Raw genomic sequence first — 14,356 nt, 5'->3', positions numbered from 1 at the left:
GTGCTGGGGCGGGAGGGAGGAGTGAGAGCGAGACAGACGTCATTCGGTCACATGACACATCATGTGACACGACCAGGAAGTCCGCGACTCGCTTCGGGCACGGGTGGCCTCTAAGCTGCATCAGGATGTTCTCGGCGGGCGCGGAGAGTCTGCTGCACCAGGCCAGGTCTGCAGATCTGGGGCCGGGGCCACGGGGCGAGACAAAGCTAAGGAGGGGCGGGGAGGCGGTGGTCCCGCTGCGCGGCTCGGTGCCGGTGTAGCGCCGGGTCCCGGCCTCGGGACGCCTACGTGGAGTGTAAGGTGCACGACCCAACTAAGAAGTCCTCCCCATCGTGTCCGGTGCCGGGCTACGCTGGTCCTGCACTGATTGCCTATGTTGCACCTTCCTTCCCAACTAGCGGGTCCAAGACTTGATGGCATTTGATCAAACGAAGGGAGTGGCTGCCAGCCCAGATCTGATGCATTTGGTAAACTTAAAAAGCAAAGGGACAAATCTGGACTCTAAGCTTGGGCCACTTGTGAGAGATTAAAATGTAGATAAGGTCTCTGGAATCTGGGGGAACAACAGCCTGAAAGAGCGTTAAAGTCTGGAGTCTGCAAACAAGACAGAACTCCGAGGAGGGCTCAATGCGTAAACGCCCTTGCAGCCAAGCCTGACAGCCTCGATTCGACCCCTGGGACCCACGTGGAGGAAGGAGAAAATCAACTCCCTCAGGTTGTCTTCTGATCTCCACTCGAGCGCCCCCACATGCACATAAAGAAATACATGTAACAAATTAAAAACAAAAACTCCCAAGATAATTATCGAAGATCTGTTAGAAAGTGTTTGGTGACCAAGCCACGCAGTCTGCCCACGGGCCCACCGCCCTCCTAGCAGAGGGCATAGTTTTCATTTTAAGCAGTGTGTTTCATGGAGACTTTAGTGTTGGTCAGCATGTCACCTCATGCCAGTACGAAAATAACGTTTCCCACTCAGATTCTGCTCAGGGTCATGGGGCAGGTGGATGAAAGGCACAGGGACTCATTGAAATGATTTTTGTCCTGGGAGGGGTCCCCAGGAGCAGTGGGGAGTTGTGGGAAAATTGGGTCGGCACTTTAAAGCTGTACTGAAGCTGTAACCACACGATGCAGAGTATCTCTAGTTTGGTCATTTCATTCTCTGACTCATAGTGTATGTGGTTTATCACTGTGCCCGGGTTAGGCGTATCTCCCTTTCCTCACCCAGCCTCTTCTGTGGTACCTTATATGACTCTGGGTGGAGGATGTAGAAAACAAAGTAGGCTAGGGTGGGGGCAAAGTCGTTGGAGATCATCCTGCAGCCTTCAAAGAGACTAGGACGTGCAGTAGCTGCCAAACAGCTGACGGGTCCAAAACGGGGCAGTGTGCAAACTGTGAGCCCTGTCTGGAGACCACAGTGGGGCTGTCAGCCATGGTTTAGGAGGTCGGAGGCCCTCTTCAGCACCCACAGGCTCCTCATCCAGTAATTTTTTCTCTTTTTTTGAACGGGGAATAATTGAGACAGATTCTCACTGTGTGGCCCCAGGAACTTGCTTTGTAGACCAGGCTGGCCTCAAATTCAACAGAGATCCACTTGACTCTGCCTCCCCAGTACCTCCACACCAGGCAATTCCTTCATCATGGGTCTTTATTTTGTGGTGTTGGCGATGGAACCCAGGGCCGCGTGGTCTAGGCGAGTGCCCTTCTGCCCTGCTGCAGTCCCAGCCCTCTTTTCCTTGCTGTTAAGCTTGGAAGAGAAGCTGAAAAACTGATTTCCACGCTGATGCTTAGTTTAGTCTCAGCATTTCGAGTTAAGCCAGCAACATATTATATCAGGCTTATCTTACCCCCTGCTGTAATCTTTGCTCTTCAGTGTAGCTTTTAGATTCCCTTTTCAAAAGCCGGAGGCTCACTGAAGCACGTCTGAAAGGCAGCTTGAGCTCAGAGGTGATGGAGCTCAGAGGTAGAGCGAGTGCTTCCTTATCATGTGCAAGGCCCTGGCTTCAAACTCCATCAGTGCCAGTGAAGGTGGGGGCTGGGAGAAGTGGGTCATGGTCGTGCACACCCATACATTTTGGGAGGACGAGGAAGGAGGATGAAGAGTTTGAGTCTGGGCTATGTAGTAAGTTCAGCCTGGGCTATATAGCAAGACTCTCTGGGGAGGGAGGGAACTTAGACTAAATAGTTTTGACTTTTGAAAGGTCCTTTTACTGAGTGTGTTGGCTTACTCTTGAAATGTCAGTGCTTGGAAGTGGAGGCAGGAGGATTGCTGCAAGCTCCAGGCTAGCCTGGGCTACAGAGTGAGGCCCTGTCTCAAAACAAAGGAAAAAAAAAAGAAACCCTTAAAGTAGTGTTTTCTTGGGCTGGAGAGATGGCTCAGAGGTTAAGAGCACTGCTTGCTCTTCCAAAGGTCCTGAGTTCAATTCCCAGCAACCACATGGTGGCTCACAGCCATCCATAATGAGATCTGGTGCCCTCTTCTGGCCTTCAGAGATATGTGCAGTATACATAATAAATAAATAAATCTTTAAAAAAAAAAAAAAAAAAAAAAAAAAAAGTAGTGTTTTCTTTTTACCATTGGAACAACAGAACAAGGACGGATGAATCACCTTTATTAAAGGGTGTCACTAGGAAATTGGGGGTGCTGCATCACAGTTCCAGGGAGGACCCTGTCTACACCCCAGTTCCTGTAATCCTCCCTCCCAAGCCTGGACGGCTCTCCCCTACTTTGTCTGCTGGTTAGGGATAGTCAGGGCAGCACCATGATCTGTGGTGGTATTTTGTTTGTGTCTTAACAAATAAAGCTTGCATGAAGATCACTAGATAACCACAGAGGCTAGGCAGTGGTGTCACACACCTTTAATCCTAGCACTTGAGAGGAAAAAGCAAGAAGATCAGGAGTTCAAAGCCACCTTGGGCTACACAAGATTGAACCAGTCTAAAAGAGAAACAGAGCCGGGTGGTGGTGGTGCACACCTTTGATCCCAGCACTTGGGATCTCACATCTTTAATCTCAGCACTAGGGAGGTTGAACCAGGAAGTGAAATGGCTGGGTGGAGAGAGGAATATAAGGTGGGAGGAGACAGGAGCTCAGCTTCCTTAACTAACCTTCAGTAGAGGTTAAGTCTCTCGAGTGTCCGGCTCCTTTACTGATCTTTCAGCATTTACCCCGATATCTGGCTCCGGGTTTTTATTATTAAGACCAATTGGGATCCATGCTACAGTGTTCCCTTCCTTCCTTCCTTAGGGAGATACAGGATGAGGAGCTGCATCGATTCTGCACCCGGGTCACTAAGCTGCTGCAGGAACCCCCTGGGCCAGCCACCATGGATGCCCTGCAGAGGCTCTTGCTCATTGTCTCAGCCACCAAGTACCCCCGGAGGTGAGTGGACAGCACTACTGTGAATCTGTGTGCACTCCCCAGACAGTCCCAGCCAGCTTCCCTGGGGTGTCAGTGTACTTGCCAGAGGCCTGACGTGTCCCCTGGTGGGTCTTGCCCTCCAGGCTGGAGAAGATGTGTCTGGACCTGTTGCAGACCACCCTCTGTTTGCCCACAAGCCCCGAGCAGCTTCAGGGCCTCTGTGCCGCTATCTTGAGAGAGATGTCACCTTTTGATGACCTGGCCCTGTCCTGTGATCACACCCAAAACACCCGGCAGCTCAGCCTCGTGGCCTCTGTGCTGTTGGCCCAGGTAACACAGTTGTCACCATTGGGGATGAGGTGGTGTCGATGGCGGCATCTGTTTCTGGTGGTTCTGAGATCTCAGGAATACAGCAAGCTGGTCTGTGTCCCCCAATGTATCCATGTGCTGTGAAGACCCACTCTGCCCAGAGCCCATTCCCTTGGATGCTCTAATGACTATCTCAAGTGTGCATAGCACCCCCATACCCCTATGCACACACCCCCATGCACACACCCCAGGCCTCTGTTGATAGCTAAGTCAGACTTCAGGGCCTGGCCCACCAGTGTGATGTTCCTGAGCATATGATTCCACACTTAAAGAGCGACTGCAGTATGCTTTCTGGGGATCGAACTCAGTCTCTGTGCTGCTGCGGGACTCACTTTACCAGTCCTCAACTACCTGTCCTGCTTTGAAGGGAGACAGAAAAGGAGAGATCAGATGTGTGAGCCAGCGCATCTTCAAGATCCTTGAGAACCGGCAGCCCGAGGGCCCCAGTGTCAGGCACCTCCTCCCCGTCCTGTCCAAGGTCATTGGCCTGGCCCCAGGCACCCTCATGGAAGGTACTGGACACTTCTTCCCAAAAGGCCTTCTTGGCTCCTTTCCCACAGCAACTGTCATCTAGGGTGTGGTGGAGGGAGGGTTACACTGTTGGAGAACCCTGCATAACTTCCCAGGCTGTACCCATGTCTGGGGGTCTGTTGAGCCCCATTTTCTCTTGAGCAAACTCAGCACCACCTGGGAATCTGGAGGCTTAACTTTCCATCACTGCACCCCTCCCCTTCCCTACAGACCAGACCAACCTGCTCAGCAAAAGGCTAGTGGACTGGCTGCGCTACGCCAGCATCCAGCAAGGGCTCCCGTACTCAGGGGGCTTCTTCTCTACACCCAGGACCCGGCAGGTGAGTCGCAACTGCTTCAGGTTCCCAGGGAGCTGAAATCACAAAAGCTGTCACAGGCTTGGGACGAGGCTCAGTTGGTAGAGCATTTGCCTTGTGTGCATTAAGCCATGGGTTCAAGCCCCAGAACCACGTAAAACTGAGTGTGGTGATGCACACCTGCAGTCCCAGAACCTAGGAGGTGGAAACAAGAGAATCAGGAGTTCAAGGTCATCCTCAGCTACATAGCAAGTTTGAGGACAGAATGATGTGCATGAGACCCTGTCATAAAAACAAAACAACGCAACTCTGATAGTCCTCTGATAGTGCTCATTCTCTGTCTCCTATGCATGGATACTGCACATAGCCAGTCTGACCAGATGTGTTCCTCTGGCGGTCCTTCCCCTTGGTTCCAGTCAAGTTTCTCATTGCTGTCTCTGCCTCTGAGTGGGGAGTGCCCAGGATGGGGGAGTGCACTCTGAGTCTGGCCAGCTCCTCAGCATGTGTGGCTCCTGCTCAGTGCCTACAGAGGAGGATGTGGACACATCTGAGCTGCAATCGTACCACGTGTCTTTAGGTCTTGGGGTAGGCCTGCTGGATCTAGGAGTGTGGATGCATCCTGCAGTACAACCTTGGAGAGGGCAGGTAGTGAGGCCCCTGGGCCGTGCTGGAGCTCACAGCCTCACATGATTTCTGTACTCCTGGGTAGTTCATGAGCCCACCAGGCTCATCCTCAGCCCTGTCCTTCCTCCCACAGCCAGGTCCCATCACTGAGGTGGATGGAGCAGTGGCTTCTGACTTCTTCACGGTACTCTCCACGGGCCAGCACTTCACAGAGGACCAGTGGCTGAACATGCAGGCCTTCTCTATGCTTCGGAAGTGGCTGCTGCACAGTGGCCCTGAGGACCCAGGCAGTCCAGATGCAGGTGTGCCCAGGGTGGGACAGAAAGGGGTAGAGAGCACAAGTACACTGTGACTTGGGTGCAGGTCAGGGGTGGGCAGGAGGCAGCTGAACCCTGTAAGGACACCACAGGTGTCTATAGGCCAAACAAGGAGTGTGATCAGTTCGGAGGCCAGCAACAGAGGCGCTCTGACCCCAGGAAGAGCCGAGAACACAGCCCAGCACCCTTTGCAGGCATACTGATGTCTCCACATGGTGCTCCCAGAGAGCCAGATGGATCATCCAGGGCAGCTACTCACAGGCCTATCTGATCTTGTCCCATCTTCAGACTTGGTTTATAGACAGTCAAACTCAGCTGTTCATAGTGGTACATGCTTATGAGCCCAGAACTTGGAGGTGCAGGCAGGAGGATCAGGGAATTCAAGGCCAGTCTCAGCTACATAGTTTGAAGCCAGCCTGGGCTACAACCCAGGCTGTTTTGAGGCCCTGTCTCAAAAACACAAAACTAAGCTAAATGTAGGGATCCGTACCTATCCTGCCATCACCTGGGACTCTGAAGAAGAAGGATTATAAGTTCAAGACCAGCCTCAGCTACATAGCAAGACCCTATTTCATACGCTCAAAAACAAACAGAAAAACCAACTAGTAACCCAGACAAATTTGTGCATCTGGCAGTGGTGACAACAGCCTCATACCCAATGACTTGAGCGACCTTGAGCACTCCAGGGAGCTGCTGGGCCGTGTGTCTGTCCTACAGATGTGTTTTCTCCTACAGATGACAAGTCGGAGCTGGAGGGCTCCACCTTGTCTGTGCTGTCCGCCACCTCCACTGCCAGCCGCCTGCTGCCCCCTCGGGAGCGCCTGAGGGAGGTGGCCTTCGAGTACTGCCAGCGCCTGTTAGAACAGAGTAACCGGAGTGAGTCCCCAGCCTACCGCCACCTGGCCCCAGCCCACGTTGCCCTCCAGGGTGGGGTCAAGGCAGCCGAGCTGCCTGAGTGTCTGATTTAAAAGAGCCGGCGGGGGAGTGGGTGTGAGGGATGGCTCAGCACCTAAGAGCACTTGCCGCTCTTACAAAGGACCTGGTTTTGGTCCCCCAGGGTTCCCAGAGTGACTACAGTTAGAGAGGATCTGATGCCCTCTTCTGGCCTCCTCAGACACCAGGCATAAGGCACACATACATAATATGTAGAAAAAACACCCATTCACTTGAATTGAAATTAAAAATAAAAATCGTGAAAAGAAGGGGGGGTGTCTCAGCTCACTGTGGGGTCAGGACAGTGCGTCCTTGTGTCTGAGGACAGGCCCTACCTGTGTGTCTAGCTCCTCACCTCTGGCATCTAGGGTCCACCCATCTTGTACACACCTTATGGGCACCAGTCCCCGACCCCCGTCTTGTCACGTGACTGCTCATTGTCCTGGCCTCAGCTTCTAGGAAACAGGCTGCCTTGTTATGGGGCTGTTTTGAGACAAGTCAATTTTCTCTTTTCCAGGAGCCTTGAGGAAGGGGGACTCCGACCTACAGAAAGCTGTAAGTGGCCTACAGGGTGGCTGGGGCAGGTGCTGCCTGGACCCCCTGACCCAGCTCAGTGTCCCTGCAGTGCCTGGTGGAAGCTGTGTTGGTGCTCGACGTGCTGTGCCGGCAGGACCCCTCCTTCCTTTACCGCACCCTCTCCTGCCTGAAGGCCCTGCATAGGAGGCTGGGTGAAGACCCTGGCAGCGAGCGGGCACTGGTGCCCCTTGCTCAGTTCTTCCTGAACCATGGTGAGTCTGGATACATGGGAAGTTTCTTCTAGGCACTCAGAGGCTATCACATGTGCAGTTTTGTTTTGTTTGTTTGTTGGCAGTACTGGGCATGGAACCCAGGTCCTTCACATACTAGACAAGTGCTCTGCTGCTGAGCCACACCCCAGCCCCTCACTGGGGGATTCTAGGCAGGTGCTCTACCACTGAGCCACACCCCCAGCCCCTCACTGGGGGATTCTAGGCAGGTGCTCTACCACTGAGCCACACCCCCAGCTTTTCACTGGGGGATCCTAGGCAGGTGCTCTACCACTGAGCCACACTCCAGCCCCTCACTGGGGGGGCAGTTCTAGGTGAGTTTAATCCCCAGCCCTCTTTTTGATTGCTTTGTTTTGTTTTTTATTAGTTTATTTTTTTCTGTTTGTTTTGAAACAGGCTCTCATGTGTAGTTCTGGCTGACCTGGAACTCATGGAGGTCCACCTGCCTCTGTCTCCCAAGTGCTGGGTTTAAAAGAGTGTGCCACCACACCTTAGCCTCTCTTTTATTTCGGAATGGGTTCTCTCAAACTTGCCCAGGCTAGTCTTGAACTTGGGATTCTTCTGTTTTAGCTTCCTGAGTGGCTGAGATTACAGTTCCCAGGCAAGCTCAGAACTCTGCTCTACCATGGGCCCATGAAAGTCAGGCATTGAGGCCTACCCCCTTCCTGACAGTGTTCCCGTGGGTGGTGCTCTGAGGCCTACCCCCTTCCTGACAGTGTCCCCGTGGGTGGTGCTCTGAGGCCTAAGGCAGGCGGCAGCATATACAGGAGGCTTTTGGTTTTCTGGAGACATGTAGCCCTGGAGGCTCGGCCACACTGTCTGAGTTCTTTAACCCAGGTTACTGCAGGTGCTACTTCTGCAGAGCCTAATGCCCTGGTGGCCTCTGGTGTCTTTCAGGGGAGGCAGCCGCCATGGATGCAGAAGCCATCTACCAGCACCTGCTCAGCAGGCTCCCTTCCGAGCGCTTCTACAGCCCGACCCTGGCCTTCGAGGTCATACACTTCTGCACACACAACCTGGCTCTGTTTGACCCCCACTTCCTCAGCCTTCTCAGGTTGAGCTTCCCTAGTCTGTTCAAGGCACGTGTGGGCGTCTTTGCAGGTGGGCCTAGGGCAAGGTGTTAGGGCTGGGAGTCTCCGTGTATCATAACATACAAACAGCATCATCTCAGACAGCCACATGGCAGCCAGACATGGTGCTACGTACATGTAATCCCAGCACAAGGGAGGCTGAGGCAAGGGGATCAGAAGTAGGAGATCAAGGCCTGCTTCAGTTACATAGCAGTTCCAGGCCAGCTTGGGCTACGTGACACCCTGTCTCAAAAAGCAAACAAAGCTGGATGTGTCAGCACACACCTTTAATCCTAGCACTCAGGAGGCAGAGGCAAGAGGATCTCTAAGGAGTTCAAGGCCAGCCTGGTCTACATAGGGAGTTCCAGGATGGCCAGGGCCCCATAGGGACACCTTGCCTTAAAAACAAACAACAAAAAGAAAAACCTAAGGGCTGGAGAGATGGTTCAGTGGTTAAGAGCACTGGCTGCTCTTGCAGAGAACCTAGGTTCAATTCCTAGCTCACAACCATCTGTTACTAATTCCAAGGGATCCAGTGCCCTCTGCTCGCCTCTTCAGGCACCTCATGCACACAGTACCCATACATTCGCGCTGGCAAACCACTCATACACATGAAGTAATATCTAAAAAACAAACTAATGTCATGCACAGGCAGGAGATGGCTTGGCTGACTTTGAGCTGGCCAGCTTCAGTTTTGAGATACCTCTGCTCCAGGAAGCCAAGCCTCCTAGGTGCCAAATTGCAGGTGTGTGCAGTCATGCCTGGCTTGACCCATGGCATTACTCTGGCTGGTACATTCAGTCCATTACTACAAGCCTGTGATGGATCTGTGGGAGCTGGAGATCAGAGGTCAACCTCAGGTGGTATTCCTCAAACAATGGGGCCTCTCTTTGATCTGGAATTCTCCAAGTGGACTAACCTGTCTGTAGCAAGCCCCAGAAATCTGCCTGTCTCTACCTCCCCAGTGCAGGGCATGCACCACCACACCTGGAATTTGGGGTTCTGGGGGGCTAGAACCAAGGTTCCCGTGTGTGCACAGCAAGTACTTTGCTGACTGGGTCATCTCCCAGCATTCAGTCCTTTTCCTAAAGAGTGATCCAGGAATGGCTAACTTCATTGCTGGCACAAGATTGGCTGCAAAAGACGAAATAGAAGAGCAGACATTGCCAGAGAGATGGCTCCAGCTAGTAAAGACACTTGATGCTGACAGGTGGAAGTTCCGTCCCTGGGATCCACATGTTAAAATGAGAGACCCAACTCCTGCACGGTGTCCTTTGGCTTCCCACTTGTGTGTGTGTGCACATGCTCACATTAACAATAGTCAATGAAATCCTCAGAACATGGCCCAAAACCCACAGCCTCATCTCGGGCAGTGTGGGGAGGAGGGGGAGGGGGTGGGTCCAGCTGCCCCATCTGAACAGTATCTCAGTGGTATGAGTTGGCAGTAGGAGGTCACTGGTTGAGGCCATGGCCAGCTAGCATCCTCCCGCCCTGTCTGAGCCACTGTGTATCCCCCACAGTTCCTGGCTTGGAACAGCCCTCCCCTCACAGCCGAGTTCATGGTACTCCTCCCAGCTCTGGTGGATGCTGGCACAGCCGTGGAGATGTTACACGCCCTGCTTGACCTGCCCTGCCTGACTGCTGCCCTGGACCTACAGCTCAGGTGGGCCCACTCTGCCCTGGTCAGCCCTGTCCCCTCCCATGCCACCAGCGCTGCTGTCCTTACTGCTCCGACCCCTGAACCAGAGCCCCTGCAAGACTCCAGACCGCAACAGTACATCTCCGGTCCCTTCACCACCCACCCAGAGCAGCACCTAGCCCCAGGGCTCCTCAGCACTTCTGTGTGCAGCAAGGGGAGTCTCCATGTTGTGCGGCCCAGGTTGCCTCCCCAGCCCTGCGAGCCTGTGATGCTTCAGCAGGTGCCCCTGGCATCGGGTCAAATAGGACCACAGTTGACTTGTGCTGAGAGGAGCATCCCAGCCCAGCTTCTGTCCTCTTAGGTCCACACAGACCCCATCAGAAAGGCCACTTTGGGATGTCTCCCTCAAGATTCCTAGCTGCCTGGAGGCCTTCCGGGACCCACAGCTCCAAGGACTCTTCCGCCACCTGCTTCGTACCAAGGCCAGCAGCTCCACAGAGAGGTGGGAGCCCTGGGCCAAGCAGCACAGTCCATGATGTGGGACTCAGTGTTCTCACCCTCAGCCTGGGGAGGGAGCCTTGGTCCCCATCACTGCAGCCCTGGGCATGGAAGGGTTCCTGGGCCCAAAGCCTGGGCTCCACCCCTTGACCTAGCCGTCAGTTGATGCTGTGAGCAGTCCACTCTATAGATGGGAAAACTAAGATCTAGCATATTCTTGGAGTAAAAGGACCAGGAGTGGCCTGCAGGCCTCTCAGGTCAGCCTGTGCTGAACTGTCCCCGGCTCTGCTGTCCTGGAGCCCCTGACATCTCCTGGCCTCCGTGAGCCCCATGGAGCAAGTGAACCCTGACTACCTGTGTCTGGCCACAGCATCCCTTTCTCTGGTTGCTGTGGGGTCACTCAGGAAGTAACAGTGAGTGAGCACTCAGTAGCCCCACTCTATCCCCAGACTGATGCCACTTCACCAGCTGCTGAAGCCCATGGCCAGCTGTGCCCGGGTAACCCAGTGTGCAGAGGCAGTACCCATCCTGCTTCAGGCCTTCTTCTCAGCCGTGACCCAGGTGAGCCCAACCGCCTGGGTCCCCTCCTCTATAGACCTCATGTAGCCAAGAGGAACCAGGCCAGAGTGCGGTGCTCTGGCCTGACCTCACGGGAGGTTTGTCTTGCTGCACCCTCCATGGCTTCTCTGAGTAAGAGACAGGGAGAGGACTACTCATACTTCAGCCCTCAGGGTAGGGCAGGCACATGACCCTCGAGGCTGGCAGCACAAGCTAGGGCCAGACAGCATGAGCCCCAGTACCCTGGGGCTCCCATGGCCCGATGGTTCCCTCCTGGCTGCATGTTCACAGGTTGGATGACTGCAAGCCCACAGAACCCCTTGAGGTAGGCTAGTAACAGAATGGGGCCATTTGGAGTTACCCAGATAGACAGGACAGAACCTTGGCCTCGGGGAACAGGCTTATTTTTTTGTTCTTGTTTTTGAGACTCTGCCTCTGTATAAACCCACTGGTCTAGAGGTCACCATGTGGACTAGACTGGCCTCAAACTCTCATCCCCCTGCCTCTGTCTCCCAAGTGCTCGGGTTAAAGGTTTGTGCCACTGCGCCCTTCAGCAGAGCAAGGTCCTAAACGAAAGATACAGGGCAGGAACAGGGCTGGAGAAGCTGGGGCTTCCAGGTCCTCTCCTAGCCCCCACTACATGCCCCCCCCATCCCTCAGGTGCTGCAGAAGGTAGGGAGGGAGGGAGGAGATTCACCACTAAGCCATGCTCCCACTTTGTGGCCTCAGCCCTCCTGAGGGTAGAAGATAACAGTGCCCACTGCTCAGGACTGAACCCACTTCTTGTTCTTGACCCCAGTTTGCTGACGGGGCCCTGATCAACCAGCTGGCACTGCTGCTCCTGGACAGAAGTGACTCCCTCTACCAGGTCCCTCAGTATGAGGCCAGTGTGCACAGGTAGGCTCAGCCCTGGCAGGGTCACCAGTGCCCGTGGCACACAGACGGGATCCCTCTGCCTCTCCTGTCCTGCGCACAGGCTAGGGGTCTGAGACTCTGCTATGCTGCCAGCCCCTCCCTCCTTCATCTCATCTCCCATTCAGGACATTCTAGTGCTGCCCTCCTCCAAGACTCTCTGTGCCCTTCAGGGTCGCCTCACGTCTCTATTGCAGAGGCCACTGTCCACCAAGGTCCTTTTTCTTTAGGGCAGAGGTTCTCAACCTTCCTAATACTGCGACCCTATAATGCAGTTCCTCATGTTGTGGTGACCTCTAACTCCAACCATAAAGTTATTTTCATTGCTACTGTTATGAATCATAATGTAAATTATGTAAATAATCTGATATGCAGGATTTCTGATATTCAACCTCAAAGTATCACAACCCACAGGTTAAGAACCACTGCTTTAGATCATTTATTTTCAGACACATATACACACCATCCTGGGGATTAACCCTAGGGCCACCTGAGTACTCTACCACTGACCCACACCCCAGCCCCTCACTGGGGGATTCTAGACAGGTGCTCTACCACTGAGCCACACCCCAGCCCCTCACTGGGGGATTCTAGGCAGGTGCTCTACCACTGAGCCACACCCCAGCCCCTCACTAGGGGATTCTAGGCAGGTGCTCTACCACTGAGCCACACCCCAGCCCCTCACTGGGGGATTCTAGGCAGGCCACCTACTCTTCAGTTTTATGACAGGTCTCACTCCAGTCCAGGCTATCCTAGAACTCACAGCATTCCCCCTGCCTCACTCTCTCACGTAGCCTGGATTTCAGGCAGGCATGTCCCCAGTGGAGTGAAAAGCTTTCAGTAGGGGGCAATTCTTAATCTCCTGACTTCAACTGACTGCCCCTGGCTCTCTCCCATCCAATAAGCTGGGGTCAGCTCTACCCTGAGCACACAGTCTCACAGGGTTCCCTCTGTCCTGGCAGGGTGCTGAGCTCCCAGCTCCTGGTGCTGTGCAAGCTGAAGCCGTCGCTGGTGGTGGAGCTGTCCCGAGAGCTTCTAGAGTTTGTGGGGAGCGTGAGCAGCATCTGCAGCCGAGCCAGTGTGTTCACCTGTGTGGTGAGTACAGGAAGCCCGCCCTCCCACCATCGGACAGGAAGCCCCGGTGTGTGCTGAGCCTCTGTTCTGGGCTTAGGTGTGGGCCATTGGCGAGTACCTGTCGGTGACCTGTGACAAGAGGTGCACAGTGGAGCAGATCAACAGGTTCTTTGAAGCCCTGGAGGCCCTGCTGTTCGAAGTCACCCAGTCCCGTCCCTCGGCCGACCTGCCCTGCTGTCCCCCACAGGTGGTCACTGCACTCATGACCACGCTGACCAAGCTGGCCTCCCGGAGCCAAGACCTGATCCCAAGGTATCCAGCTAGGGAGCACAGAGCAGGAACCCATAGAGGGCAGCTTTAGGCAACTGGTCCTTGGCAACTAAATAGCTGAACCTGAACCCTTCTCTCCCCCAGGGTGTCACTGTTCCTGTCAAAAATTCGGACCCTGGCCCAGAACCCAGCCACCAGCTCTGCGCACAGTGAGGAGGAGGCAGAAGCTATCCGTACCCGGGCCACAGAGCTACTGGCTCTCCTGAAGATGCCCAGTGTGGCCCAGTTTGTGTTCACACCCACTGCAGGCGTGTGCCAGCCCCGCTACCACCGAGACACCAACACGGCCCTGCCTCTGGCCCTGCACACCGTCAGCCGGCTGGTGGAGAAGGAGGCTGGCCTCTTGCCAGGTTGAAGGGACAGTCACCACCTGAACACTGGCTACAGCTTAAGAGCCTGAGCGGTCAGCCTGATGTCAGCTGAGCTGCAGGCTTGGGTGACTAGAGTGGGGAGGAAGTGGACATGGCCCTCAAGATGACATCACTAGCTCCTGGGGATGAGCCATCCAGCCTTGTCCCTGTGGCTGGCTGCACTCATCCTTGAGAGATGGCTGAGCACCGTTTCCTAGGTTGAGCAGAAGCGGCCCGGTCTGCTCACTGCTGTTAACTCATTTCTGGAGTTAGGGGCAAGGAGCAGTACAGGAGCAATAATAAACTTCATAAAATTGCTTATGCTGGGCAGTGGTGGTGCAGCCCTTTAATCCCAGCACTCGGGAGGCAGAGGCAGGCGGATCTCTGTGAGTTTGAGGCCAGCCTGGTCTACAGAGTGAGTTCCAGGACAGCCAGGGCCACACAGAGAAACCCTGTCTCAAAAAATAAACAAAACTGTAATTATGTGTAGGCACATGCACACACCACAGCACACACATGGAGATCAGGAGACAACTTTGGGGAGTCCTCTTCTTCATGTGGGTCCTGGCCGATTGTGTGGCTTGGTAACAACCACTTTTACCTACTGAGCCATCTCGCCTGCCCCCAAATAAACCTTTAAAATGCTATGTACAGCTGAAATCCTCAGACTGAGAGATAACCAGGGAGCCTG

At 54.2% G+C, this 14,356-nt stretch overlaps 1 protein-coding gene across 2 annotated transcripts; it reads left to right on the top strand.

Annotated features, from left to right (window-relative positions):
* Positions 1-13,709, top strand: Ap5z1 (adaptor related protein complex 5 subunit zeta 1). 2 transcript variants are annotated; one of them, XM_059249461.1, is made up of 17 exons: positions 1-166; positions 3,245-3,379; positions 3,502-3,688; positions 4,095-4,239; positions 4,469-4,578; positions 5,312-5,480; positions 6,231-6,371; positions 6,946-6,983; positions 7,054-7,216; positions 8,132-8,313; positions 9,825-9,967; positions 10,305-10,445; positions 10,891-11,002; positions 11,799-11,896; positions 12,874-13,006; positions 13,083-13,297; positions 13,400-13,709. In XM_059249461.1, exons 1-17 carry the CDS (start codon positions 126-128, stop codon positions 13,668-13,670), a joined length of 2,424 nt encoding a protein of 807 aa, XP_059105444.1. In that variant the 5' UTR covers positions 1-125; the 3' UTR covers positions 13,671-13,709. The 2 variants fall into 2 exon arrangements, with proteins under 2 accessions (XP_059105444.1, XP_059105445.1); XM_059249462.1 differs by lacking the exon at positions 1-166 and adding an exon at positions 196-715.
* Positions 13,710-14,356: the final 647 nt, after the last annotated feature.

Source organism: Peromyscus eremicus, chromosome 23 (genome assembly GCF_949786415.1).
Source record: "Peromyscus eremicus chromosome 23, PerEre_H2_v1, whole genome shotgun sequence".
In the NCBI taxonomy this organism is placed as follows: domain Eukaryota; kingdom Metazoa; phylum Chordata; class Mammalia; order Rodentia; family Cricetidae; genus Peromyscus; species Peromyscus eremicus.
This window is presented reverse-complemented; position numbering and strand designations above follow the sequence as displayed.

Coding starts and splice junctions, on each gene's coding strand:
- Ap5z1 (XM_059249461.1), top strand. CDS start 126: ATGTTCTCGGCGGGCGCGGAGAGTCTGCTGCACCAGGCCAG. Junction 10,446..10,890: donor GCCAGCAGCTCCACAGAGAG/GTGGGAGCCCTG, acceptor CTCTATCCCCAG/ACTGATGCCACTTCACCAGC. Junction 11,897..12,873: donor TATGAGGCCAGTGTGCACAG/GTAGGCTCAGCC, acceptor CTGTCCTGGCAG/GGTGCTGAGCTCCCAGCTCC.